The sequence below is a fragment of the Mustela lutreola genome, chromosome 3 (genome assembly GCF_030435805.1).
Source record: "Mustela lutreola isolate mMusLut2 chromosome 3, mMusLut2.pri, whole genome shotgun sequence".
Taxonomy (NCBI): domain Eukaryota; kingdom Metazoa; phylum Chordata; class Mammalia; order Carnivora; family Mustelidae; genus Mustela; species Mustela lutreola.
In genome coordinates this window covers 184,882,174-184,908,743 of record NC_081292.1, presented here as the reverse complement: position 1 = coordinate 184,908,743, position 26,570 = coordinate 184,882,174, and the positions used below count along the sequence as shown (strand labels likewise).

The window sequence follows — 26,570 nt, the reverse complement described above, 5'->3', positions numbered from 1 at the left end:
ATTTTTATTTGCATGTTGCCCATTGGGAAATGGATTGTTGAAACTGTTGGACCGGTGCCCCAGTTGCTGTTTACACAGAGGTGTCCGGATGCTCGTTTGACGTAGCAGGTGAAAGTCACCGAATGTTCACACATGCAGGTGCAGCTTCCAGCCTGTTGCCTGGGGAGCTCTGCGGTAGTCAGTTTAAGATGGTGATGCCATGCCAGTGTCTGAAATCTCTCCTGGAAAGTCCGAAAATGGGATAGAAATGTATCAGGAGAAAAATCTGTAGTATGCTCTTTCATTTTGTAGTACAAGAGATACTTGAAAAGATGAAGAACAGAAGCACAATGGGCTTTTTAGGAACTGCTTACTCTTTTCTACTTTTTGCCTAATAGCTGTGAATGATCCAAAAACAGCGCTTCAGCTTTTAACAGCTGTATGAATCAGCAGAATGGAAGCTACACAATGGTGGTTTAGGTAGAAGTGTTCTGGAAAGCGTTGCCTTTTATCCCCATTGCTTGGACTGTGCCATTTTTGTTGCATTGGTAGATTTTTATAGAGAAGCACTTGCTTTCTGTTAGGTATTAGGAGAGAGGTAACGAAGATGTCATGTTTCTGCTCTCAAGGATCTTACAGTTTGAATGGAGCGGGGTAAGACATGGATGCAGGTGTGCATACAGGCTGTGAGGTCTGTGAGGGGAGAGAGCTTGTTCTGACTTTGGGAGACTGGGAAGGTGTCTACTCCCTCAGGTCTACTGGTGTCTTCCCATTAGGTTTCTCTGTCTTCCTGTTAGTTACCCTGATACAACTTATAGGAAATCCTTGTGAAGCTTATGTCTCATCACCAAAGGTATTTTCTTTTTCTTCTTCATGTTTTTCTCTTTTAGCTAATTACTAATTTTTTGAATATCACAAACTCATTGAATACTGAATATTTTGAGTCTCCATATAGAGATTGGGTTTTGTATGTCTGTGGTGCTTCCTCTGGAACAAACTTTTTGCCTTTCGGGATGATATTACACTGCAGAAGTTCACTGAGTGGACCTAGGAGACCAGCTACTCTAAATAGCTCTTTTACAAAAGAGATCACCACGACTCAGGTTAAGTGACTTGCGTAACTAGAGACTACTTTCTGGCTAAGCCCGGACTGTCTATAACCTGCTGGTAATCCTGAATCTCTGAATGGAAGGCATTTATTTTAGTGAAGAGCAGTGGAGGTAATCATTTTCCTTTGTGTACTCTGTTTATGCTTGTTTTAGAGGCTCAGTTGAGTGCAGTAGATGCCCTGATTGACTCCATGAGCTTGGTAAAGAAAGGTGACAAGGAGGACACCATTGAAGACTTGTTTCCAACCAGCAAAATCCCAAATCCTCAATTTCAGAGATTATTTCAGGTAAGAGAAAAAAGATGAACCAGTCTTTTTTTTTTTTTTTTTTTTAAATTTTTATTTATTTTTTATTTTTTATTTTTTTTAAAGATTTTATTTATTTATTTGACAGAGAGAAATTACAAGTACACTGAGAGGCAGGCAGAGAGAGAGAGAAGGAAGCAGGCTCCCTGCTGAGCAGAGAGCCCGATGCGGGACTCGATCCCAGGACCCTGAGATCATGACCCGAGCCGAAGGCAGTGGCTTAACCCACTGAGCCACCCAGGCGCCCCTGAACCAGTCTTTTTTTGTTTTGTTTTTTTTTTTGTTATTTTTTTGTTTTTTTTTTTTAATGAGAGAGACCTGAGTGAAAAGTTAGTGTAATTGGTCAGTCCCAAACAAGCATCTTTGTTCTCTGAGAGCTTCAGTTGCATTATTTAATGGAAGTATAATAACCTTCCTCTAAAAAAGATAAAAATACTCTGAACTGTTAGGAAGAAAGGGGAAAAAAAAGAAAAAAAGAAAAAAAAATTAGGATATTTGAAAAATTATTTTTCAGGGCACCTGGGTGGCTCAGTTGGTTAAGAGTCCTTCAGCTCAGGCTCAGGTCATGATCCCAGGGTCTGGGGATTGAGCCCTGTGGGCTTCCTGCTCAGTAGGGAGTCTGCTTCTCTATCTAACCCTGCCCCCTGCTTGTGCTCTCAGACATTCTCTCTCTCTCAAATAAATAAATTAAAAATGTTTAAAAAGAAAAATTGTTTTTCTGGAGGAAGCCTAGTTTTCTTTCTTTTTTTTTAAAAGGGAGTTTTTTAATAAAAAGCAGATTCTTCTTTTATGCCTTTTCTAGGATTTCCTCCTCTGTTTTATACAAATGAGACTTTGCTTTGTTTTTAATATCCAGATAGTTGGAGAATTTTTATGAACTGTATAACAGTATTAGAGAAGCGGTTTTTCAGTACCACATCTGTCAAAATTTCATAACTAAAGTTAGTATGGAGGTCAGATCAAAAGGTTATAGTATGAAATTATTAAAGAGTATCTATAATATAGAAAACTGTAAAATAGGTATTTTTGAGTATTGACCTGAAGGAGTTGGAAGGTGGAGATTGGATTAAGGGAACCAGAAGGCTGACAAGAGAGCTGACTTGTGCTGAAACAGGGGAGGGATGGCCTGAAGGACTATTCCAGTCCCAGGTGAAGTTGGTGGCAGTAGTATAGGCCTTTCTGAACCCCACGAAGCTGACAGACCTCACACGCAGCTTTTTCAGTCATGCTCTTCCCCACAGGGGCGGGGACGACCTCCTCTTGCAGGGGTGGGGAAGGTGAGGGAGACACCACTGGTTATCCCTCTCTACTCCTTTCTCAAAGCATCTTTAACTGTCTCAAGTCTGTATCAGGGCCTATTGTAATTTTAAGGGATCTCCTACTCAGAAGAAACTGCCTGGTTTTTTTGATGCTTACATTTGCTTTAAGTAGTGAATTAAAATCTTTTCTTCTAAAATTAGAATATAAAGCTTAACATGGAAAAGGCTGACTCAGTGACTTCTCCAGTATTCTAAGTATATACTACTCGTATAAACTTCTTTGGTGTTTTTGTCAAGTGGACTTCAAGACCTGAAGCTCTTTGTCATTTGTGAGAAGGGAGGAGCAGACCACTTGGTGTGGAAAGCTTGCAAAAGTATCTGGTCACTGTAGTGAAAAGTGGAAACATCTGATACTTGGCAGATTTATCTTGGGTGGGTTCTGCCTGCCTCAATATGTGTTTATTGGGGTTGGTGGACAGGTATTTGATACCTTTCAAAGCTGTAGGCACTGGCAACTTTGATTTTTACAGCTTACCCACCTTTCTTTCTTTTTTCTTTTTTTTAAAGATTTTATTTATTTGACAGAGATCACAAGTAGGCAGAGAAGCAGGCGGAGAGAGAGGAGGAAGCAGGCTCCCCGCTGAGCAGAGAGCTTGATGCAGGGCTCAATCCCAGGATTCTGGGATCATGACCTGAGCCAAAGGCAGAGGCTTTAACCCACTGAGCCACCCAGGCGTCCCATAGTGCGCCTTTTCACTTTTCTTTTTTAAAACAAATATTTGTTGAGGACTAACACTGTCCCATGAGCTAAAGATAGAATAAGTTCACTTCTTAAAAGGAGACTCCTGCCCCCAGAAGAGTGAGAGGAATGGAGATGCAAAGCCAATAGGTACAACAGTGATGGGTATAAAACACTGTGGGGAAAAGATTCTTACAAGTGGGTGACTGGAGGGAGGCTTCACTGAGGAAGAAAGGGGATGTGTGAAGTGACAGCGACATGGCAGGCAGAAGTAGTAGCATGTGCAGAAGCTTGGGAGTGGGGAGGAGGTCGCTGGACTTGGGGACTCCCAGATAGTTGCACTTGGCTGCAGCATAGGCTGTGTGGGGCGATGATGGGAAGGGGGTCAGGGAAGGTAAGCGGCAGGTGGATCGTGAGGAGCCGGTCCCCTGGGCATTACCCTGTAGGCAGTGGGAAGTCCCGGCAGGGTTTTGTCAGCAGGTGGGTGATGGGTTTGTAGAAATGGGATTTGACCGTGACATGGAGACGGAGCAGAGACCCATTAGAAAAGGTGCAGTGGGCCCTGTGAAGGCCTGAATTAAATGGTGACAGGGAGAGCAGAGAGGGAAAATGTTGAAGGCAGAGGAACTCGCAATTGGAGAGAACAGGATCTTAGCTTGGATGAAGAAGTGTGGAAGGATGGCCTCACTGTCAATGACGATGGGGAATACAGAATGAACAGACAGAAAAAGCAGTTTGTGTATGTTTGCAGGGGTTAAATTTGAGCTGTCAGCTATCCCGGTACAGGCACCCAGTGGGAAGTTGGAAGTAGAGGTACAGAGCCCAGGAGAGAATTAGGGACTTGAGAGTCCTCTTCGTGTAGAAATAGAAGTGACTGTTTTTGTGCCAGTACCATGCTGTCTTGAAAAACAGACCCATAGATCAATGGAACAGAATAGAGAGCCCAGAAATAGACTCTCAACTCTATGGTCAACTAATCTTCGACAAAGCAGGAAAGAATGTCCAATGGAAAAAAGACAGCCTCTTCAATAAATGGTGCTGGGAAAATTGGACAGCCACATGCAGAAAAATGAAATTGGACCATTTCCTTACACCACACACAAAAATAGACTCAAAATGGATGAAGGACCTCAATTTGCGAAAGGAATCCATCAAAATCCTTGAGGAGAACACAGGCAGCAACCTCTTCGACCTCAGCCGCAGCAACATCTTCCTAGGAACAACGCAAAAGGCAAGGGAAGCAAGGGCAAAAATGAACTATTGGGATTTCATCAAGATCAAAAGCTTTTGCACAGCAAAGGAAACAGTTAACAAAATCAAAAGACAACTGACAGAATGGGAGAAGATATTTGCAAACGACATATCAGATAAAGGACTAGTGTCCAGAATCTATAAAGAACTTAGCAAACTCAACACCCAAAGAACAAATAATCCAATCAAGAAATGGGCAGAGGACATGAGCAGACATTTCTGCAAAGAAGACATCCAGATGGCCAACAGACACATGAAAAAATGCTCCATATCACTCGGCATCAGGGAAATACAAATCAAAACCACAATGCGATATCACCTCACACCAGTCAGAATGGCTAAAATCAACAAGTCAGGAAATGACAGATGCTGGCGAGGATGCGGAGAAAGGGGAACCCTCCTACACTGTTGGTGGGAATGCAAGCTGGTGCAACCTCTCTGGAAAACAGCATGGAGGTTCCTCAAAATGTTGAAAATAGAACTGCCCTATGACCCAGCAATTGCACTATTGGGTATTTACCCTAAAGATACAAACGTAGTGATCCAAAGGGGCACGTGTACTCGAATGTTTATAGCAGCAATGTCCACAATAGCCAAACTATGGAAAGAACCTAGATGTCCATCAACAGATGAATGGATCAAGAAGATGTGGTATATATACACAATGGAATACTATGCAGCCATCAACAGAAATGAAATCTTGCCATTTGCGACAACATGGATGGAACTAGAGGGTATCATGCTTAGCGAAATAAGTCAAGCGGAGAAAGACAACTATCATATGATCTCCCTGATATGAGGAAGTGGTGATGCAACATGGGGGCTTAAGTGGGTACGAGAAGAATAAATGAAAGAAGATGGGATTGGGAGGGAGACAAACCATAAGTGACTCTTAATCTCACAAAACAAACTGAGGGTTGCTGGGGGGAGGGGGTTTGGGAGAAGGGGGTGGTATTATGGACATTGGGGAGGGTATGTGTTTTGGTGAGTGCTGTGAAGTGTGTAAACCTGGTGATTCACAGACCTGTACCCCTGGGGATAAAAATATATGTTTATAAAAAATAAAAAATTATATTAAAAAAAAAAAAGAAATAGAAGTGAATGAGATCCCCTGGGGACAGTATATTGCATGAGAAGAAAAGAGAATGGAGTCCTGAACACCAATGTATGAGTAAATAATTAGGGATAGACAGAAAAAGAAGGGTTGTTAAAAGACAAAACGAAATGTTCCTGTCACCATCACTACCCCCACCCACAAAAAGTCAGAGAGGTTGAAAGAACTAGGGAGAAGCTGGTGCCTTGGAAAGCACAGGGAGCGAAGCATGTCCAGAAGGAAAGAACAAGTCAGATGCTGCACACTGGCAAGTGAGGGCGAGCACATGCTGAGGGCCTTCGCTGACCTTGAGGGCCCCTGCTGACTGAGGGCCTGGGCAGGGGGGGTGGGGGCGCCAGTGGAGTAGGGGGCCGGGGACCAGTAGTGGCACAGTCCAATGCTGGGGGAGAAGGCTCCACTGAGCGGGGGAAAGAGAAAGGGGACACGGGAAGCTAACAAGGATGTGGGGTCCAGGAACGTTCCCTTTATAAATGAAACATTTCATAGCTGAGAGGAAATGAGCTGGGAGTAAGGGGCAGAAGGATGGAGAGGTTAACCGTCAGTTTGTTGACAACAGGTTAATTTAATTCTGAATTTTGAAAAGAAGTGCTGAAAGATACATTTTAGGGGAAGTATACCCTGACACCAGCCTCTTATTAAATCATTGATACAGTGTTGGTAAAATCAACATATTGGTAGCTTATAAGCTAACTATGTGGCCCGTGGATTTTTTTCCTTTTTCAAATTGTAAAAATCACATGAAGTAAAAACAGTTTGTAAAAGAGAAATAAATTCAAGATTGTAATCTCAGCTCCTCTATTAAAAAGTGTTACTTCCTCATAACTTCCAATTTTAAATGAATTGAGGTTTTTTGAGTGAATGAATTTGATAAGTATCTTGCTTAATTTCATCTAAAACATATCCTTTGAAAAAACCTGAGTGGTTGATGCTTTAGAACACATCCTGTAGGGTGATGACACTATTTGAAACAATTGCCTGGAATTCATACTGAAGATCTGGAATATTGTTCGGTGGGGAGGTTGGGTAGGATATTTGTCCATTGTTTGCCCTAGTTCTTTTCCCAGAAATGTCAATTGAATATCCCCGAATCTTCCAGAATAGTCTGTTATGTTGGGTATTGGATTACTGCTTACATCTTGAGGGCTTTCTAAGCTTTGTAGATAATTTAATGACCTGAGGGAGAGCACTGTGAATTAAGAATCATGCACAAGGGACGCCTGGGTGGCTCAGTTGGTTAAGCAGCTGCCTTCGGCTCAGGTCATGATCCCAGCGTCCTGGGATCAAGTCCCACATCGGGCTCCTTGCTCTGCAGGGAGCCTGCTTCTTTCTCTGACTCTGCCTTCCACTCTGTCTGCCTGTGCTCGCTCTCGCTTGCTCTCTCTGACAAATAAATAAAATCTTTAAAAAAAAAAAAAAAGAATCATGCACAAGAAGGTTGGGGGTAGATTCACAGGGTTTGGGATCACTTTGGTTTCTCCTTTTGCTTCACATTAAACAAGCTGATGTTATTGTTGCTCAAGGGAACGTTGAGTAATTAGGAAAGAGGAAAATGGGAATCAGACTCTGAGACAAATGAATCTAATATGGAGAAGGAAGAGTGTGGTTTGGTGTATTGGGATGAGGGGGTGGCACATTAAAGTTCTAGAGGGTGTCAACTTAGACAATATTTACTATTTAAGCTGCAGTTTTTTGTTCTTTAGAATGGATACGTCAGCTTACATTTTCTACAGGGTAGGAAAACCTGTAGTGGGGCAGTATGAATCATATATACCTTGGGATATTAAACAGTATTTTGAATTATAAGAAATTTTCAGCTCTCTAGTTTTGTTTTTGTTTTTGTTTTTTTTCTTTAAAATTACCGATGTTGGGCGCCTGGGTGGCTCAGTGGGTTAAGCCGCTGCCTTCGGCTCGGGTCATGATCTCAGGGTCCTGGGATTGAGTCCCGCATCGGGCTCTCTGCTCAGCAGGGAGCCTGCTTCCTTCTCTCTCTGCCTGCCTCTCAGTGTACTTGTAATTTCTCTCTGTCAAATAAATAAATAAAATCTTTAAAAAAGAAAAAATTACCGATGTTTAAATCTTTGAAGGTGGGAATAATAGGAGTCTTGTTCTTCAACTGAATTTTGGAATGTAGAGCAAAGGAAAGAAAAGGTCAGTGAATTGGTAGTTTCATTTTGCTTACCTCCCTGTACTCCTCCTGTTGCTTACCTTCCTGTGTTCCTTTGATAGTATTTGCTTTTCTGGGCAGATGCTAGCATTCACAGCCAGAAAGCAGTACCAGGGACTGAGTATAAGTGGTTTCGCCAGGTCTCCACTCACTGGAGCAGGGCAGAACCAGCCCTAGACTCTATCCCAGCCTTGTTCTTGGGGCCGCTTCTTGACACTTGTGTCAACATAAATAGGAAAGAATCCTTTATTTCTTCCACCGGTACTGTTGGCTGCTTATCATTGCCACCCACTGTTTTGGGTACCTGACATTCAGCAGTTAACAAGACAAACAAGATCTCTGCTTTTAAGAAGGGAGGTTAAATAATAAGTGAGAAGACTGATAAGATAACTTTAGATAATGATAAATGCTTTACAAACTAGAAAACAGGGCCACAGGAAATAGCTGGGCGGCAGGATGGGAGTAGAGGGGCTCCTTCACAGAGTGTCAGGTTGAGCCTCTCTGAGCAGGCGATATTTGAGCAGAGAATAGAAGGATGAAAAAGGGCCAACTCCGTGGGGATCTTAGGGAAGCCCTATGAGGCAGAGAGAGCGATAAACAAGGCCCCAAAGGCTGGGCCGCACTGCCATGGGGGTGAAGCAGGAAGAGCCTGGCCTAGTTGGGGTGTGAGAGGGAGGGAGGCACATGAGGGAGGTGCTGCGGTGTGTGTCACTTCTTAAGGTGTGGGAAGGGCTTGGTTTAAGACCGCTTCGGCTTCACAGATGGTGGAAATGGATTCAGGGAGACCCGTTAGAAGGTGATCGCGGTGGATCCCACGAGAGGAGATGGTCCCCAGACAAGAGTGATGGGAGAGCACGTGGACAGAAGTGGATGGAGAAGAGCCCAAACTCGGCACTCTGGGAGGGTTTGGGACAGACCAGTATTCTGTCTCTCCGGCAGACTTCCTCCTGGGACTCACTGAGCTTGGCAGCTCTGCCTGAGCCCCGTTTCACCCCCCCAACACATCGTCGTCTAAGATTATGCAAGGGAGAAAGCATTCTGCTGAGGGGAGCTAGAAGGATTAGACGCTTCTGGAATGATGGGTCTTAGGGAGACTCGCCTATCATCCAGGTGGTAGAAACAGCAGCCTCTTTCTGTAAAATGAGCCTTTTCTCTAAGAGGCCTCCAGCTGATGTCGCTTCCAGGCTCAGAGCTGGTGTCCTGCTAACCCCGGTACTTCCAAGGCCACGTCTTTGTTCCCTTTTACATGTGGTAGGAATCCTGTAGCCCTCGCAAACTAAACATGCAGGAGCTCTGATCAAAAATTGCAGTGAAGTCATGTATGATGTCTACATCTGTGTTTCAAAACCTTTCTTCCTTTTCCACAGTGTCTGCTACACAGAGCTTTACATCCCCGGGAGCGTCTGCCCCCAATTCAGCAGCATATTTTGAATATGCTGGACCCCCCCACTGAGGTGACAGCTCAATGTCAAATTCCACTCTCTAAAATAAAGACTGTTTTCCCACTGACTGAAGCCATCAAGAAAAAGGATCAAGTGACTGCTCAGGACATTTTCCAAGACAAGTAAGTACTCGATGTAGTTGCACTTGACACTGGAGCATGTGAGACTGGGCAGGTCTTAGAGGACCTCTAGAATTAAGGGTTGCCTGTGCTTGAAGGAGGAAACCTTTTGATGTTTGACCCTTGCATTGAAAGTAGTCGCTTCTCCTATCTGTCCATTGTAGATCTATTACCCTTACAAATTCACCTGGAATTTCTTTTTTCTTTCTTTCTTTCTTTTTTTTTCTATCTGGAATTTAGAGCTGTCTTCTGGGTTGTTGATATTTTGATCAGCATCACAGTCTTGGTGATTTATGTTTAATGGGAAGGCTAAACAGTTTTTGAACATCTAAGACTAACCTTTATTGTTTTTAAAGTAGGGTGCTGGGAATGAGAGGACAGGAGTCAAGGTCATAAGGTTTTTCAGTTGGAGGCTGGCATCCGAGAATAGCAGTGAGGCTTTTGGAGGAAAAGTGGAAGGGAGGATGAAAACCTAGCTCTTTAGCTGTGCTCATACCGGATCAGTGATGTACCTGGGTATGCCAGGAGGAAGGGATTTGTAGTTTAAGGACTGCAAAATGCTTTTCCTATGGTCAGGCTTTGAAGTAGCTGAATAAAGTTTTTTCTCTCATCAGATTCTGTTTACAGTCTGTGTCAGTTTCCATTCAAAGCAAAACAAAAACTATAAGAAGTTATAGTTGATGATTCAGAATCATTTAGGTGTATAACATTGATTTTTGCCAGGTGTGGGTTCAGTTATTGGTGACTTTTCTCCCCAAATCAAAATGATCTATTCATTTCTTTAGGTTACATTCTAAGAGTCCGTTATAGACCATAATTTTTTCCCTTTTTTTCTTTGATTTCTTTCCCAAAGAAAGAAAACTTTATTGACAAACTAAAGCATATTGTTTGTAAATACCCCATTGGAAGAGTACGGAATAATTTCAGAAACCATCACAGGGTTCTGTAAATTATTAAGTTATTGAAATACTTCCCAAGTTGAATAGAAAGCTGTGCATCATCTGTGACTCTTTATAGAGGTTAATACCCCAGGCTTTGTCGGAACTGAAAATAAAAAATCATGGCATTGGTATATTCTATCATGTGTGTTCCTAACACATCCTGGAGAGGTGTTTCTTTCTCTTTACACAGGAAGACTGTCACTAAAAATCCACTTTTCCTTCTTCTCTCATCTGGTGTATCCCTCTGGATTGGGCTTTTAAAACAGCTCTGTGTACTTCTGAGTCCCTTTCTGCCCGAGACAGGTTTGCTGTGGTTTCGCTGCAGTCGTGTGGCTGTTCTCTCTCTGTGTATTAAAGCTCCAGTTCATGATCTTGATTACCTTCTGGTGTTGTGGGAAAGAAATGGGCCGTTTCTCCCTTCTCTTGTTGATTAAAATGTAAATTAGCTGGTTAAAAAACACACCACAAAGGGGCCGGGAAGACTGTTGTTCTGTGATTTGATCCCCACAGTGATGACACCTTCAGCTCTGTTCCTCCTGCTCACTGTTTGAGGAAGCCAGAGCACGCGGGCTGCTGGTGCTCTCCTCCCGTAGTGGTTTGCGACAGGACCAAGTTATGGGCTGGGGGCCTGGGAATTATCTCGCTCACACACACCTACTCACACGCCTGTTCTCAGCCCTTTCTTCTCAGAAATCTTTCAGGTTTTTAAGAACTGCAGAAATGACTCAGTTAACAAATATTTATTGAGTCGTTCCTGTATTTATGAAGAATGACTCAGTCCCTTCTGCAAGGTTCTTAAACCCCTCAATTTTAATGATGTGGCTTCAGTCAGCTTTAGAGGTGGTCTCCCTACCAGGGAAAAATTGCTAACAACAGCCATGTTTTTGTGTCTACTCAGCACCTCCGTATTCACGGTACATAGTTCCATTGTAGAGGTGAGGGGCTAAGATTGGAGAGTGGGCAAATGTCTGGGAGGAGGTGTCCGGCCAAGACAGGAGTCCTGAGCTGGGAATCACCAGTTTTTATTCCAGCTTTGACACTCTCGATCTGATTTTGGTTGATTTACCTTTACGAGAGTTTCTCTACGTAAAAACAGCCTCATCTCGAGATATTTTCAACATGAAATTACAGATACTGAAGCTGTTTGAACTATTTGAAAGGAAGGCAGGAGTCAGAACCCAAAGCTGTAATAGTATCATTATCCAGTAAAACATCAAATATTTGAGATCTTCTGCTCATGCTGGACCTATTGAAGCCTGAGTATTAGGTGTGATTTCATTCATTTCAAGAAGGTAAGAGCACCACCTGACAATGTAGTCCCAAAATGTACTTTTACCCCTACCATATGAAAGCATTGCCTCTCTCTGTTGCTGCACACCCTTGAAACAGTAATGTCTCTTGGACAGGGAACTCGAATGTGAGAATTATGACATTGGAGGTCTAATCCTGTTTGTGCATCTAACTTCTATGTGATCTTGATTTCTTTTTGTCTCTGTGCAGATACAATCTAAACTTTTCTCCTCTTTTCAAGTCCCCTAAGATCCTCCCCACATACCCTCAGTGACCAGCCTCACCTGGTTACTGGTAGAGACCTCAGACTCCAGAGTCCGACAGTGTGAGTTGGTCCTCTCGCTCTGCAGTGTGACCGTTGGTGCAAGCTGCTTGTCCACCCTAAGCCTCAGTTTCCACCTGGGTAAATAGGGTTGCTGGGTATAGTTCTCATGGAGTTGTCGTGAGGGTTAATTGAGTAATATATGCTGTTGACTACTGGAGGGCTAGAACCCAATACAGTGCCTAACACATAGAAAGAATACAGTGTTGGTGAGGAAACGATTTACAAAATCTTTGTCATGTCCCTGGCATGTTCGAGATGACTCCGATGGTGATAACAATGTCATAAGGAAGATAGAGGCCCGTAGGTAGAATGCGTCAATTCTGTGGCCCATTTCCTCTAAAAATATACCTGTGCTGCATCTGTCTTCACTTACTTTTTTCCTTGTTTCTTTTTTTTTTTTAAGATTTTATTTATTTGAATGAGACAGTGAGTGTGCGTACAAGTGGGGGAAAGGGACAGACAGAGAGGGAGCGGCAGACCCTCCACTGAGCAGGGAGCCGAATGGGAGGCTCAACTCCGGGACCCTTGGATCATAACCTGAGCTAAGGCAGACCCTTAACCAACTGAGCCACCCAGGCACCCCTACTTCCTTCTTTCAGGTCTCAGTGGAAGGGTGTGCCTTGTCCTATCCAAAATCTGTCCTTCTCACCTGTGTCCTGGGATGTCATCTTCTGTCTCATCTGATGCCTTAGTCCACTAATGATTTCCTCCCTCTCTCTGTATTTTCATCTTTTCCCTCTGACCAACTCCTTTGCCTCTACACATTGGGATTGTATTTGTTTCCTCTAAGCCAAAATACAATCATGCTCTCAATTTTCTCCCTCTGATTGCTGCCCGTTATCTTCTTTTCTTGTATAAGGTAGGCATATTGGAAGAAAAGTCTGCACTGCTGCTTTTCCCAGCCAATTCCCTGCAATCTGTCTTCCATAAAACACTGACTGTGAAGTTTCCTTCAGCCTGGCGGTCCTTTCCTTTCCTGACCTCCTAGTAGCACTTGACATTGTCAGTTATTTTCCTCCTTGGGACTCCTATATCTTCCTTAACTTTAGCTTCTCCAGAATTTTCTTTCTAAACCTTTGCGGTTTCCTCTAAGATGCCTCTGGGGTCTGCCACCCCCCCCCCCATTCCCCACCCCGCCGCGTCTTAAGTGTTCATGTTCTGTCCTGTAGGGACTCCTCCTCAGAAAGAGCTGACGTGTCTTGGACACAGGTACGTGTGTTGTAAACTTGCCTTACCTGTGTGGACCGTCTTGGCCGTCTTAGGGAGTAGATTCTTTTGTTAAGTCCCTCTTAAAACTGAGGACACTGAGGCTTCGAGAAGATAAGAAACTTGCCTAAGATCACAGTAGGTTAAATACTGGGAAAAAGGGTTTGCATACAGTCTGACTCCAGAGCTTACCTTCCCAGCCATTATGCCATGTTGCCTTAGCAATGCATGTCCCAAGACCTTTTGTTACTTCACGTACAGGTTTTCAAAAACTACTGAGTATCTGTCTATTCTCATATACTTCCATCCTGGGCTCTGGACATCTGAAGTGTCTGTAGATCCCTCGAGTTCAGTGTGTCCAGAAATGACTTTATCATCTTCTGTCTCCTTCCATGCTCCCTTCAAACCCTCTTCATGCTTTATTCTGTGTTTCAGTGAACGACACTTAATTTTCAGGGAGTCAATACCTTTCCTTTACTTTTCATGTCTAATTGGTTTACCAAGTTGTGTTAGCTTTACCTCAAACCTCCTCCTTTGCTTCCGGTTCGTATAGTGGCTAATAGCATTGATTTTGCAGTCATCCAACTCTACGTTGGATCTAAATTGATGCATTTCCCTTCAACGGTGATAAAAATTGACAAGTTGCTCTGCGCTATCTGAGGTAACAAATAGGTACCTTTCAGAGCCCTACGGGAGAGTGGCTTAGAGTACAGAATTCCCTTGTGGGCCCCCTTACTAACTGTGTGCTTTAGACAAGGTCAGGCACTTTTGAACCTTGGTTTGTTCATTTGTAAAAGGTCAGTAATGAGAGCTAACTCTATATAAGGTTGTTGTGAAGTTTAACTGAGGTATTTTAAATATGCTTGGTGTAGTGACTAGCCTGTGGTTAATGTTTAAAAAAAGTTAGCTCTTAATTAGCTTCCCCTACTGCCAGTGCCCTTCTACAGGCCTCAGTTTAGCCTGCTTTACTGAGATAAAACCTGAACTGATTTCCGTTTCAGGTCTTACCTATTTCCAATCCATCGTGTGACCTGAGTGAATTTTTTTTTTTAAACAAATCTGATCACATCAACACAATGATTCTTAAATCTTTGTGTGTATGTGTGTGCATATGATGGACCCTTTCAATTATCTGATAAAAACCATGAACCCTCTGTTGGAGTGGAGGGGGTGGTGGGAGGGATGGGGCAGCTGGGTGGTGGACATTGGGGAGGGTATGTGTTGTGGCGAGTGCTGTATATTATGTAAGACTGATGAATTACAGACCTGTACCCCTGAAACAAATAATACATTATATGTTAATAAAAACCAAACAACTATGAACCCTTTCTCCCAGGAAAATGACCTAATATACTAAATTTTGCATATAATTTCAGGTGATTCACATATTCCTTGTCACTATCCTTGGACCCCTGATTAAAAACCTTTGCTTTAGTGGCTTTCCATTAGCATTGACTTAAGATCAAATTCCGTTACACAAATGAGAAAACCTAGTTAAGTGGCAAGAGAAGTACTTATTCATAGTCTAGCTCCCTAGAGATCCACTTTCTTTCCTTGTAGTTTCTGTGTCCATGATTTAGATACAGCAGTCCCTCCTTATCCACAGGGAGATATGTTACAAGACCCCCAGCAGATGCCTGAAACCATGTATAGTACTGAACCCTATCCTTGCTAAGTTTTCTTCCTATATATGTATTAAATAATTACAATAAAGTTTAAGTTATAACTTAGGCTCAGCAAGAGATCAACAGCAATCATAATCAAAGAAAACAGTTATAATAATATACTGTAATAAAGGTTCTGTGAATGTGGTTCCTCTCGACTCATCTTTCCTGTGATGCTGTGAGATGATAAGATGCCTGCATGAGACGAAGTGAGGTCAGTGATGTAGGCATTGTGACGTAGCGTGAGGCTACTGTTGACCTTTGGACCATAAGTCATAAGGAGGATCATCTGCTTTTAGACTGTAGTTGACCGCGGGTAACCGAAACGGTAGAGCAAGACCATGGATAAGGGAGAACTGCTGTTATTTCCTGTCCTTTCTCACTGCTTCCCAGCCTGCCTTTCATGCCCCAGCCCAGTACAGCAACTGGCCGTCCTCTTAGAGGGACTTGCTGCTTACCACAGTAGTTTGTTCATCGCTTGTTTGTATCTTTATCTCTTTTATTTGGCTGAATTTCCTGAAAGTGTTGGTTGGGCATTATGTTTTGCACATTTACAATCTAGAGCCTAGTATAGTGGCCAGCACATAGTAACTATTAGGTAAATGTCTGGCCAAATAGATGAATTACAAAATATATACATACTTATAAAAGACAATAATAATAAAATGAGAAAGAATAGTAAATTGTCCATGGTTCTGACATCCAATTGCAGCAGCTGTTGACTTTTGTATGTCTGCTAGGGTCTTACGTGGATAATTTCTATCTTCCTGGAGTTCGGCTTCTTTAGATAATTTTGGGATGAGAGTCATTGCCCTTTCCCACTAGAGAGAGACAGTATTCATTTAATATATGTTAAATTCCTAATAATGCTGTTAAATGGTTCAGTCTTGAGAAGATTAACCATATTCAATTTTTCACTACTTTCTGCGTATTGCCTTTACCTGCCCAGTCCTGGAGGATTGGTTTATAGGTCTCTGTCCTTCCATCGCTAGAACCATATTTTGGAAGGTGTAAGAAATTCTTCATGCGATTCAACCTTGTGTTCTCACAGAACTTAGCGTAGGGCTTTTATATATTTAATGCTTCTTAACAGCACTGTATGAGGTGATTTTTATTTTTGGAGACTGTTGATGAGTAGTCATATGCTCATGGTACTTTTCATCATAGTGTTTTCCTGAGGAGCAAACTGAAGACCAGCGAGGGGAGTCACTTGCTAGACTAGATATTCTAGATATACAAGAATTAAAATACCAGTCAATACCTTTAGGGCAACTTAAAGGGTCCAGGGTTAGTGGAAAACGTGAGACTTGAATCCAGGAGTATTGCATTGCTCTTGGGAAGAAATGGGAAAGGTTCACTGAGATGGCTGTGACTTTTTTAAAAGGACTCCAGTTCTGACAGAATTTCATGCTTCCTTGTGCTTGGGCAATTTTTCCTCCCATTTTTGCCATCCAGGCTTTGTGTGGTTATTTCTTACTCTGAATCACTCACCCCTTTTCATGTTTCTTGGTCTCTGTCTTTCTGTCTTTACTTTTCAAAAGGAAAAGGCAAGTGGTGAATGGAAAGATGTCAAGTAATAAAAGTTTGAATTCATGTTTGTGAGGCTCTAATAATTACTTCAGTTCTTTTTTCTCACACAGAGATTCTTTATTGAAATATCATTGAATAAGCCAGCTTATGCCTCATTTTTCTTTGTTTTTAGGATAACCTCTTCAAGGCTCATTCTCTGAAGGTTGGGCTTTTGAACAGAAACACACCACGTTTAGAGATACTAGATCTTGGTTGCTAACTTTCCTTCTCATTCAGCCATTTCTTGACAGCTGCTTTCACCCCAGATTGATTATTTGTCTGGGAGAAAAATTCTCGTATCTCTATGTTCAGCAGCTTAAGGGAGCTTATAGGCAGAGTCTTTGGATTTGATTTTCTTCTCCTTTGCAATTAATTTGTCCTCCTCTTGACTTTAAGGCAGGCTGTAGAAGCCAGCATGTTACTTGAGACAAGATGTTTGATATGGTTCCTTGGAATCATCTTTCCCTTACTACACAGATGCTGTTGGACTGTTAACATATTGCCCAAAACAGAATTAGGTTTATAAAAGAACAAATTAAAAGGCTTTCTTTGAAAGTAGTTTTTTATAGTTTAAGGACTCCTCTAAGAACAAGGTCTTGCATATTTAATTAGGGATGGTCTAGTAAGTTTTAACAGCTGTGAGTAGAAGCTTATAAAGCTGTCGCATACATGGTGGAAAAGATGGGGTATTAGATCCAAACAAAGGTCATCCATGTCCATGGAAAGCTAATAGCTATCGATTCTGAGATAGAAGCTAGCAAATGGTATCTGAAGGGCAAATGGGTCTCTTCCTGAAATGCCGGATTTCCTTTACTTTTGCTTGTAGCTTCCTCTTTGTAGGGGGCCCTGTGCTACGGCTACTGATTATGACTTTTCTGGCTCTGTGATGCAGAGCCAGGGCTGCTCCCGGCAGGCCTTCAGAAATTCTGGGCCTGTGGGGGGCAGGCTCCTTGTCAAGAAGAACTAAGCAGGGCTGTTGATTTTTGATCCTTGAAAAATAAATGTATACTTCACAGGTCAACCACGTCTGGTTTTAGTATTACTTAGTCTGTTTTAAGAGAAAAAAATCCATTTATTTTTTTTCCAGCCATGAAGAGGGACCCACTTCTAAAAAACTGAAGACTGAGGAAGGGGCGGCTGACTTTAGCGTCTCCAGCCTTGCTGAAGGCAGCGTCACCAGTGTAAGCAGAACTTCCCCAGGGTGCTTCCGCCTTCCTGGAAGGTTGGGACTTGGGGGTAGGAGGAGGATCGCAGCAATTTTTGTTCGTCCACTAGTAATTTACTTTCTCTGGTGTCTCTAATATATGAACCATGTACCTCCTTCCCACACTGCTTCCTTTATTGTCAGGGAATGAATTACAGAAGCAGCTCCGTGACACATGTGCGCAGAGCACATGTAGTGTGCAGCACCTGGAAGAGCTCAGTAGTAGCACTTCCAGGAGAGAATTTTTGGTTGGCTTGACTTTGCAGCTTTCTGTTTAGTTAAAATGATAGGAGAAGTGGAGGTTGATGAGAGGAGTCCTAGTCTCTGAATATGTAAAATTTAAGAGCATGACTCCTCTATTTCTTTTCTGATGTATAACTTCAGAACAGGCTTCACAAGTTTAGGGTTTTCTCAAACCAGGGATCCTTTGACACTTTATTTAATGTGAGAAGGTTTTGGAACTTGAATATATTGCCTTCTGTTAAGTGGCATTATTTTGAATCAGTGAACCTTAAAAATTGTCCCTTACTAGCCAAATGCACTAGGAAGGATAGTTAGCATTAAGACATGCCTTTTTTCCACCCTAAAAAGAAAGGCTCCCAGGAAAACTGAACATCTTAAAATGATTTAGATTTTGATTTGTGTTTTACAGTAAAGGAAAAAAGATCATGACCTTAGTTGTTCTGAGAGCTTTTCTGACTGCTATGCCAGAGCCAACTGGAAACTTTAGTACATTTTGTATCAAAGTTTACCAGGAATAATAGAAGCCTGTCATCTTTTCTCCTGTGAACTGAGTGATACTTTGGGCCTATTAGGTTGGGACTGGAAGTTATTGTTTTTGTTTTAAGAATTTATTTATTTATTTGACAGAAGGAACAAGTATAGGCAGAGAGGCAGGCAGGGGAGAGAGGAGGAAGCAGGTTCCCTGCCGAGCAGAGAGCCCAATGCGGGACTCGATCCCAGGACCCTGAGATCATAACCTGAGCCGAAGGCAGAGGCTTAACCCACTGAGCCACCAGGCACCCCTGTTTCTGTTTCTGTTTTTTTTTTTTTTTTTTAAGGAGAGGGTAGGACAGGGAGGGTATAAGGGAGATAATCTATTTTTTTTTTTTTCCAGATTTTATTTATTTATTTGACAGAGACATGGCAAGAGAAGGAACACAAGCATGGTTAGTGGGAGAGGGAGAAGCAGGCTTCCCACAGAGCAGGGAGCCTCATGTGATCATGACCTGAGATCATGACCTGAGCTGAAGGCAGACATTTAATGACTGAGCCACTCAGGCACCCAGGAAAAGAGAGAATCTTAAGCAGGGGCTCCCCTGGGCGTGGAGCCTCATGCGGGGCCTGATCTCACAACCCAGAGAATATGACCTGAGCCAAAATCAAGAGTCGGTTGCTTAACTGACTGAGCCATCCAGGTGTCTCTAGGTTGGGACTAGAAGATTAAAGACCAGGATCAGGAAGTGCTATATAGTGTGGCATAGTTTCATCTTTGAAACTTTACCCCCTTGCACTATGGTAAATCTTTACACAATATCTGCTTTTATTCTGGGGGGACATGGGCAGCTTGGACATGTTTGCATGTTCTACTAGAACTTCTAATGCCAGAGAGACCTCAGCAGTCCCCACAAAAGGGCATTTCAGCAAACCAAGTATCAGGCAGTTATACCTCGTGTCATCTTCTGTGGGGCGGATATATTCTGGACAGACCCCAAACCATAGAATCCTCTAGTTGGTTTGGTGTCTGGATGTACCAGCATTGTGTCCCATAAAGCTTTCCGGCTGAGCTGACTGGTGACTTAGGTTGTAATACTTCTGACCTCTCCAGAAAGAAGTCAGCTTCCAGAAAGAGAGGTAAGTGGAAGTACAGATGGCAGCTCTTTGGCCACAGGAATCTGCTTGCTTTGAACACAACCCCAGAAAGGGAAATGAATAGAAAGGACCTTCTCTTTGTCTTTGGTTTTATATTATAAGAGCAAACTTACTACTACAATAAGCCATCTCATATTGCCTGAGGTGCTGCCAAAAAGAGAAGTGATCTGTGGGTTTATTGTCCGTGCATGTGTTCTAGGTTGGAAGTGTGAATCCTGCTGAAAACTTCCGTGTTCTAGTGAGGCAGAAGAAGGCCAGCTTTGAGGAAGGTGAGTGCTGCGCTGTTGGCTCTGCATTTAAGGGAAGATATGTAATTAGGGCGATAGATTTATAATCTAGATTAAGAAGCGTATGTAGCCTTTTGTTGGTAACCTTATATAGTGGGTTTCTTTCTTGGTGGGCCTTTGTGATTGTCGCTGGTGAGATCATCAGAGCAACATTCTGAGCACAGGGTGAACTCAGCACAGGTCTGCCCAAGCAGGGAAAGAGCTAATCTGTAGGGCTTTTTATTAAGAAAACCATAGGCCAGAACCTTAGAGCTTTTGGTTCCACTTCACTGAAGTTCTCTGGGGTCTTGTGAATGAGCTTGGAATAAAACTTTTTTTTTTTTAAGATTTTTATTTATTTATTTACAGACAGAGATCACAAGTAGGCAGAGAGGCTGGCAGAGAGAGAGGAGAAAGCAGGCTCCCCACTGAGCCGAGAGCCCGATGCAGGGCTTGATCCCCGGACCCTGGGACCATGACCTGAGCTGAAGGCAGAGGCTTTAACTCACTGTGCCACCCAGGCGCCCCAGAATAAAATATTTTTTAAAGAAGTATTTTTTTAAAAATATTTTGTATTTATTTATTTATTTGAGAAAGAGAAAGCCAGTGAAAGCAGGGGGGAAGAGCGAAAGGAGAGGGACAAACAGACCGTGAGCTGAGCACAGAGCCCAGTGCGGGGCTTGAACCCACAACCCTGAGGTCATGACCTAAGTCGAAATCCAGAGTCTGATGGTTAAATGACTGGGCCACCCAGGTGTCCCTGGAATAAAACATTTTTGTGTCATATCTTCCTCTTTTCAGTGACCCGTAAATCTTGTTCTAGGCCTGGCCTAAGGGTTTGAGCCTCTTTACACAAGTCCCAGAACACTCTGCTGCTGCAACTAGATTTGATCTTTCTAAAATTAACTACATCCTCACACTTTCTCTTTATGAATTATAACCTGGAATTGCATTTAGGCTTGGGCTCATATTAGGAGGACAGAGGATCTGGGACCAACATTCATTCACTTGACTGTTCCAGTTCCTGTGTTTATTTACTCTTTAAGGAGTGGTGGCTGGCAGTTCTAAATCTGCGGGTTTGTGCATACGAGAACATTGTGTTCATTATTGCCACCCGGGGTCAGGCCTGTCTTGAGCTGCCTCCTCTGTGTTTATGTGAACATGTGCACAGAACTTCTCTCCCAGCTTCTTGACATTTTAGCAGGGGAAATGACTCCAAATGTCTAGGAAAATCTCCAGTTTCTAGTCTGACCTCTGCAGTGCGTGGCATAGGTGTAGGTTACTTCTTGAGACTCCAAGAATCCTAGCAAGATGCCTCAGCTTGCTGTGCTGTTGCCCAAAGGAAGTCGTGACCAGCTGAGCCCCAGAGCATACGGTCTCCTGGACCACCATCTTGGCAGGGACACCGGAAGCCAGCCCCTGAGAATTTCCGAAGACAAGCTTTGTTACTGTGATATTCTGTATGTGTTTTGTGTTTTGTGTTTTGAGGTGGGGACAGAGCTTTTTGTCCTGTTAAGAGCTGCCATATAAGAGAAAATCTCTTGAGTTCAACACAAAGCAAAACTACAACTCAGTAGATGAATGGGCTCTAAAATTAAAGTGACAGCTTTCGAGAAGGATTGGTGGAAACAGTACTTCAGAATTTCTCTTTTTCATGTATGGGGGTGATAGAAGGGAGCGTTCACGGCATTTACGCCTGTGCTTTTTCTGCTTGGCTGCATATTGTGACTGTGTTTGGAAGAATGCACAGTCATTACTGTCAGAAGTTAGCCAGCTGTTGACTATCATGATTATCATGTATTTGAAGAAAGATGGAGGCCTTCTTAGCTTTCGGTTATGTGTTGTCGATTACCTTGGCCAAAGGCAGGGGTCCTCCCTTTGGAAGGGACTAGTCTTTCTGGCTGATAAAGGCGTGGTCTCTTTAGGGACTAAATCTGGCATGATCAAGAATGTAAAGGCAGCCACTAGTGTCTGCTATGTTAAAGTCATTGTGCCAGCATATTCTGTATGTAATAGCATATGCTGAGCTATTATATTCTTTGTCTCCGTTACCCCACATAGCACTCTTGCAGTCATGTGAGCAAATGGAGAAGACGGTAGAGCTTTAATAGTTGGTGCTAGAATTTTCTGAGAAAACTCGGCTTGTTGGTTTTTTTTTAATTGGAACAATATTTTGGTAACTGCTTAGGGTAGAGGCTAAGTCTCTGTCTCGGCTTGGTGGTTGGCCAGTTAGGGTTCAGAGAAGAGGGAATCTATTAACATCATAGAAGTAGAAAAACTGGAGCTAGTTCAGGAAAGAAAGGGGTGAGTAGAAAATGTAGAGAGGAAGTGGGGCGCCTGGGTGGCTCAGTGGGTTAAAGCCTCTGCCTTCAGCTCAGGTCATGATCCCAGGATCGTGGGATCAAGCTCCGCATCGGGCTCTCTGCTCAATAGGAAGCCTGCTTCCTCCTCTCTCTGCCTGCCTCTCTGCCTACTTGTGATCTCTGTCAAATAAATAAATAAAAATCTTTAAAAAAAAGAAAGAAAGAATGAAAGAAAGAAAGAAAGTAAAGGTAGAGAGGAAGTGAATGAATGTATATAAGGACACTGTTCAGCAATGTGTTCCCAACTCATAACTGCCAGTCTTCAGTGTCAATAAAATTCTGGATTCCTTGGTTTGAGAGCTCTGTTTGGGGAAACTGGTAAAGAGACAAGAGTTTTGGGTCTGGAATTACTTCAGGCAGAGCAGAGAAAGGACCTGAGAGCATAGGAGACCAGAGTCTGAAGAGCTCATGAGAGCGTAAATTCTTAAGAATTTGCACACATGTCCAGAAAACAGTGTTACCCCAGGCCATGGAATTGGGGATTCGAAGCAATCTTATGAAAGTGACAAGGGCAGGTAACCCCTACAGGGCATATAAATTACAATAGGTAGCATTCTCCCCACTTTGGGGGACAAACTGTACGACTAGGAGAAATGAACTTCCCTCCAAAATCACATAGGGATTCAAATCCATGTCTTTTTCAAATACTGGATTTTTCTATTTAACTGACTGTTTCTCCTGATTCCTAATGCCATCTTTTCCTACACATTTTTGTTGTTTTTCAGACTTAATAAGGTCATGTATTTTCAACCTTGTGTCTGTAGGTAGGACTTCTGAGGAGGAGACCAACCTTTTATGTTGAATATGACTGAGTCCTGGTGCGCTGCTGCTGGTGTGATGATGGTGTCCCTCTGTTCCTCTGTCTAGGACTGGGTCAGAGTTTCATAGTGACCTCACAAAGGTGGACTTTCTGCAGAGCTTGTGGGGAAATGAGACAGCCCACCTGTGAGCAACCGATTCTGTTTTGTGGTCCTAACCTGGCTTCCCTTTTATCCTCCCTTGCCTTGCTTCAAGCTCCAGGAGTTTCATTTGTTCATTACTTCTCCTAGCTTTGTTCTGCTCGGGCATCTCTACTAAGGCCCTTTGTGGTGAAGACTCACTTTCCCCAAAGCCCAAAGTTGTCCTCCAAACTTGAAGCTACCTTTCTGGCATTGTTCTCCTCTGTCCCTGCCAGGAATCTGTGCCTAGGGCAAGGAGGGGGAAGCTCTTCTCTCATCTCCAGGAGATCTTTTTAAATTCAGTTGCCAAAAGCATGATCAGTAACAGAGAGTAAGATAGTTTTACCCTTAGAACTTTACCCGTTCATCTATAATTATAAACTGAAACCTGGGTATAATTTCTTTCCATCTGGCTTAAATAGTCATAGCGAGAGTGTTGTGATCCTCCCCTGGACACCAACCGTCTAAACTAGGCATCTACGCAATTTTTTACCTTCTGGTTTTCAGTGTGAGGGATATTTCTTGTCTTAAGCTTATTGGCCTAGAGATGACACTGAACCCCAGGAATGTGTTCTTTCTGGCTACTGATGCTTCTGGTTCTGAGGTGCTCTTCTTTTTCTGGTGCCTTTCCTTCACCCACCCTGCCCACCCCACCATTCTGTCACTGCAGTTTTACAAGAGAAAAATTCTTGACCACAGCCATATGTATAATAATCATTTCTCAGTGGTGAAAGTAGACTTGTTTCTCTCACACGGTAGTCCTAAGCGCATGAGCGCCCTCATCCGGGATGTCTCTTGTCTGCACTTATGGCTTATTGGAAGAACTGGAGTCCAAAGCGTTCTCAGAGACTCCTTGAATCCAGGATCCCTTTATGTAAACAGTCCAACACCAGCCGCTGGAGGAACACCATGGATTTCAAACTCCTTGTCCCTTCCCTGCTTTCACTTAGGAAGAATGCAATAATGGTTGAAAGACAGCAGGTTAGAGGAGGAGGAAGAGCCACATTATTTCAACTCTCTAAATTCATGTGATCAAGATGGGTCCGAATTGAGATGTTCGCACGAAGTATGAGATACTATGTCAAGTAGCTTGAATGTACCTAGTGTGTCAAAAATAGGTTCTCTGAGGACCTTACAAATCAGAAATCTGGATCTGTGGAGACAGATAAAAGAATGAAATGAGGCTTTGTTCCCTGGACCCTGTTTTTGCCACTTAGATGATAAGTTCTGGGCACCCGGGTGGCTCAGTTGATTGAGTGTTTGCCTTGGGCTCAGGCATGATCCCAGGGTCCTGGGATCGAGCCCTCCCCAAAGGGCTCCCTGGTCAGCAGGCGGTCGGCTTCTTCCTTTGTCCCTTCCGTTATCCGTGCTCTCTCTTGTACGAGCACGCACTCTCAAATAAATAAATAAATAAATAGAAAAAAGTTCACTTAAGAAAATAATTGTAGGTTCTGTATTAGGCTTCTGAATAGTGACAGGGTGGTAGAGCTCCATTCCACCCACCTGAGCTCACAGGAGCATGGTGGTTTAAAAAACAAACCTGTCAAGAAGAGCCATCCTAAGCGGGACCAGTATGGACATTTACCGTTAGATTTTAGCACAGGGAGCAGGAGTGTGCACATACCCATTCTGATTAGGTGAGGATCAGTTTATTTTCTGGCTCTGAGGCCTTTCATTATATTTCTTGTATCTGTTCCGTCTCACTTTCTTTGGACCACTTCTCATCCTCAAGTCTTTTTGCCTTTGTTCTCCCGTGTACCTCTTTCTCATTGATTATCAAACAATATCCCTTAAGTGTTAAAGGGTGTTTATTTATTTATTTATTTAATAATTTTATTTATTTATTTGACAGAGAGATCACAAGTAGGCAGAGAGGCAGGCAGAGAGAGGGTGGTAAGCAGGCTCCCTGCTGAGCAAAGAGCCCAATGTGGGGCTCGATCCCAGGACCCTGAGATCATCACCTGAGCCGAAGGCAGAGGTTTAACCCACTGAGCCACCTAGGGTGTTTCTTAAAATTTACCACACTAGGTAGAAAGTGATAACAGTTCATGATAAAATTACATCATTCATCAAAGCCAAATAGACATTTTTTTTTCAGTTTTGTTTACTTATGTGCATTATATGACTCTGCCATGAGGCAAACCCAAACTGTGGATCCCCAAGAATTGAGATCTAGGAGAAATTTCCCATTGGGGGTGTGTGTGTGTGTGTTAATGTAATCTTGGGTATGGTTTATGTAGCTTCTCTTTCCAGATAAATAGAGGAAGATAAGAATATAGCCCTTTTCTGTTGTTTTACACAGAACTGGTGAATTAAAAAAAAATAAGTTCTGTTGGATACCTTGAACGTCTTGAAAGAAGGATACAAAATACAAATAGCAACTGAAATTGTAAACATCTTAAGCCCTATAAAGTTCTGTCTTATTTTTTAGCAGTGTGACATACTTTCTTAGTCCTGTCACAAAACAGCTGTGACACATCTAGTCAAGAGAGAGAAAATACATGATTATGGGTTCTAGAGGCTTAGTCCATACTTCATCTTTTTTTTATTAAATATGCCATTTGTTCTTCCCAGGATTCCCTTTTGACTGATTTGGTTTTAAATTGTTAAACTCTGGAACTTGACTGTTAGGGTTATTTTATGACTCATTTATTGATGACAAGTCATATTTGGAAACAGCGATCCATTTATTTGGAAGTTTAAAGGAGACCCGCTGCAAGGGTGTGTTAGTAATTGAGTAACTGACAGGATGATTATGCAGCCGTGACTCCGAGGGTCTCACTCCCGCATCTTCATGCGGGTGGACTCAGGCCGGGAGCCATTGACTTTCCACTGATGACTGCACGTGTGGGGAGGACACTGGATCTTGTGGCTTAAACTTCTTCACAGGATGCATACATTTCATTAAATGGCACAGCACTGCCCTGCAGTTTACATTTTAATATAATGAAACTTGTCAGCCAAATAATTAAAATGAAATTCTTTGAATGAAGGCAAAAAGAAGAAAGAAAAGAGACATGACACAGGAAGCAAAGGCCATCATGCACACATAACCACTCTCAGATCTTTTTGGTTTTCATCAACGCTCCTAAAAGGCTGCTATCCATTCTTACTCAGCTTTTTAAATTCTTTCAAGTTCCTGTCAATCTGTGAATCAGAAGATGTCTAATTACAGGGTATGGTTCTTGTAAAATGTAGCCTGGCTATCCGTTAAGAAAGAGAGCCAACTGGTAGTACAAAAATAAAAGGCTGTTTGCTGTGGGTCTGTTGTCAGTGAGCGCTCGGAGATTCTTCAGAGAGCGATCAGGGAGTCCAGATGTGCTCCGCGGCAGCGCCCCGCCTCCAGCAGTCCGATCTTTGCTGTCAGGCCGAAGTTCCTGCCTTCAACCTGCTGGGTGATTTTTTTCCCCCTTTTTGTGTTAAACATGGAAAGGGTATTTTTCCCTCTGGC

The 26,570-nt window shown here is 42.8% G+C and overlaps 1 protein-coding gene across 1 annotated transcript in view; it reads left to right on the top strand.

Annotated features, from left to right (window-relative positions):
* The window catches only part of XRCC5 (X-ray repair cross complementing 5), a 90,488-nt gene that overhangs the window by 31,603 nt on the left and 32,315 nt on the right, over positions 1-26,570 (top strand). Inside the window, exons 13-16 of the mRNA XM_059168103.1 lie at positions 1,242-1,375; positions 9,288-9,484; positions 17,564-17,657; positions 19,752-19,821. Of these exons, the coding sequence (XP_059024086.1) occupies positions 1,242-1,375; positions 9,288-9,484; positions 17,564-17,657; positions 19,752-19,821 (495 nt within the window). The remainder of the gene's footprint in view (positions 1-1,241; positions 1,376-9,287; positions 9,485-17,563; positions 17,658-19,751; positions 19,822-26,570) is intronic.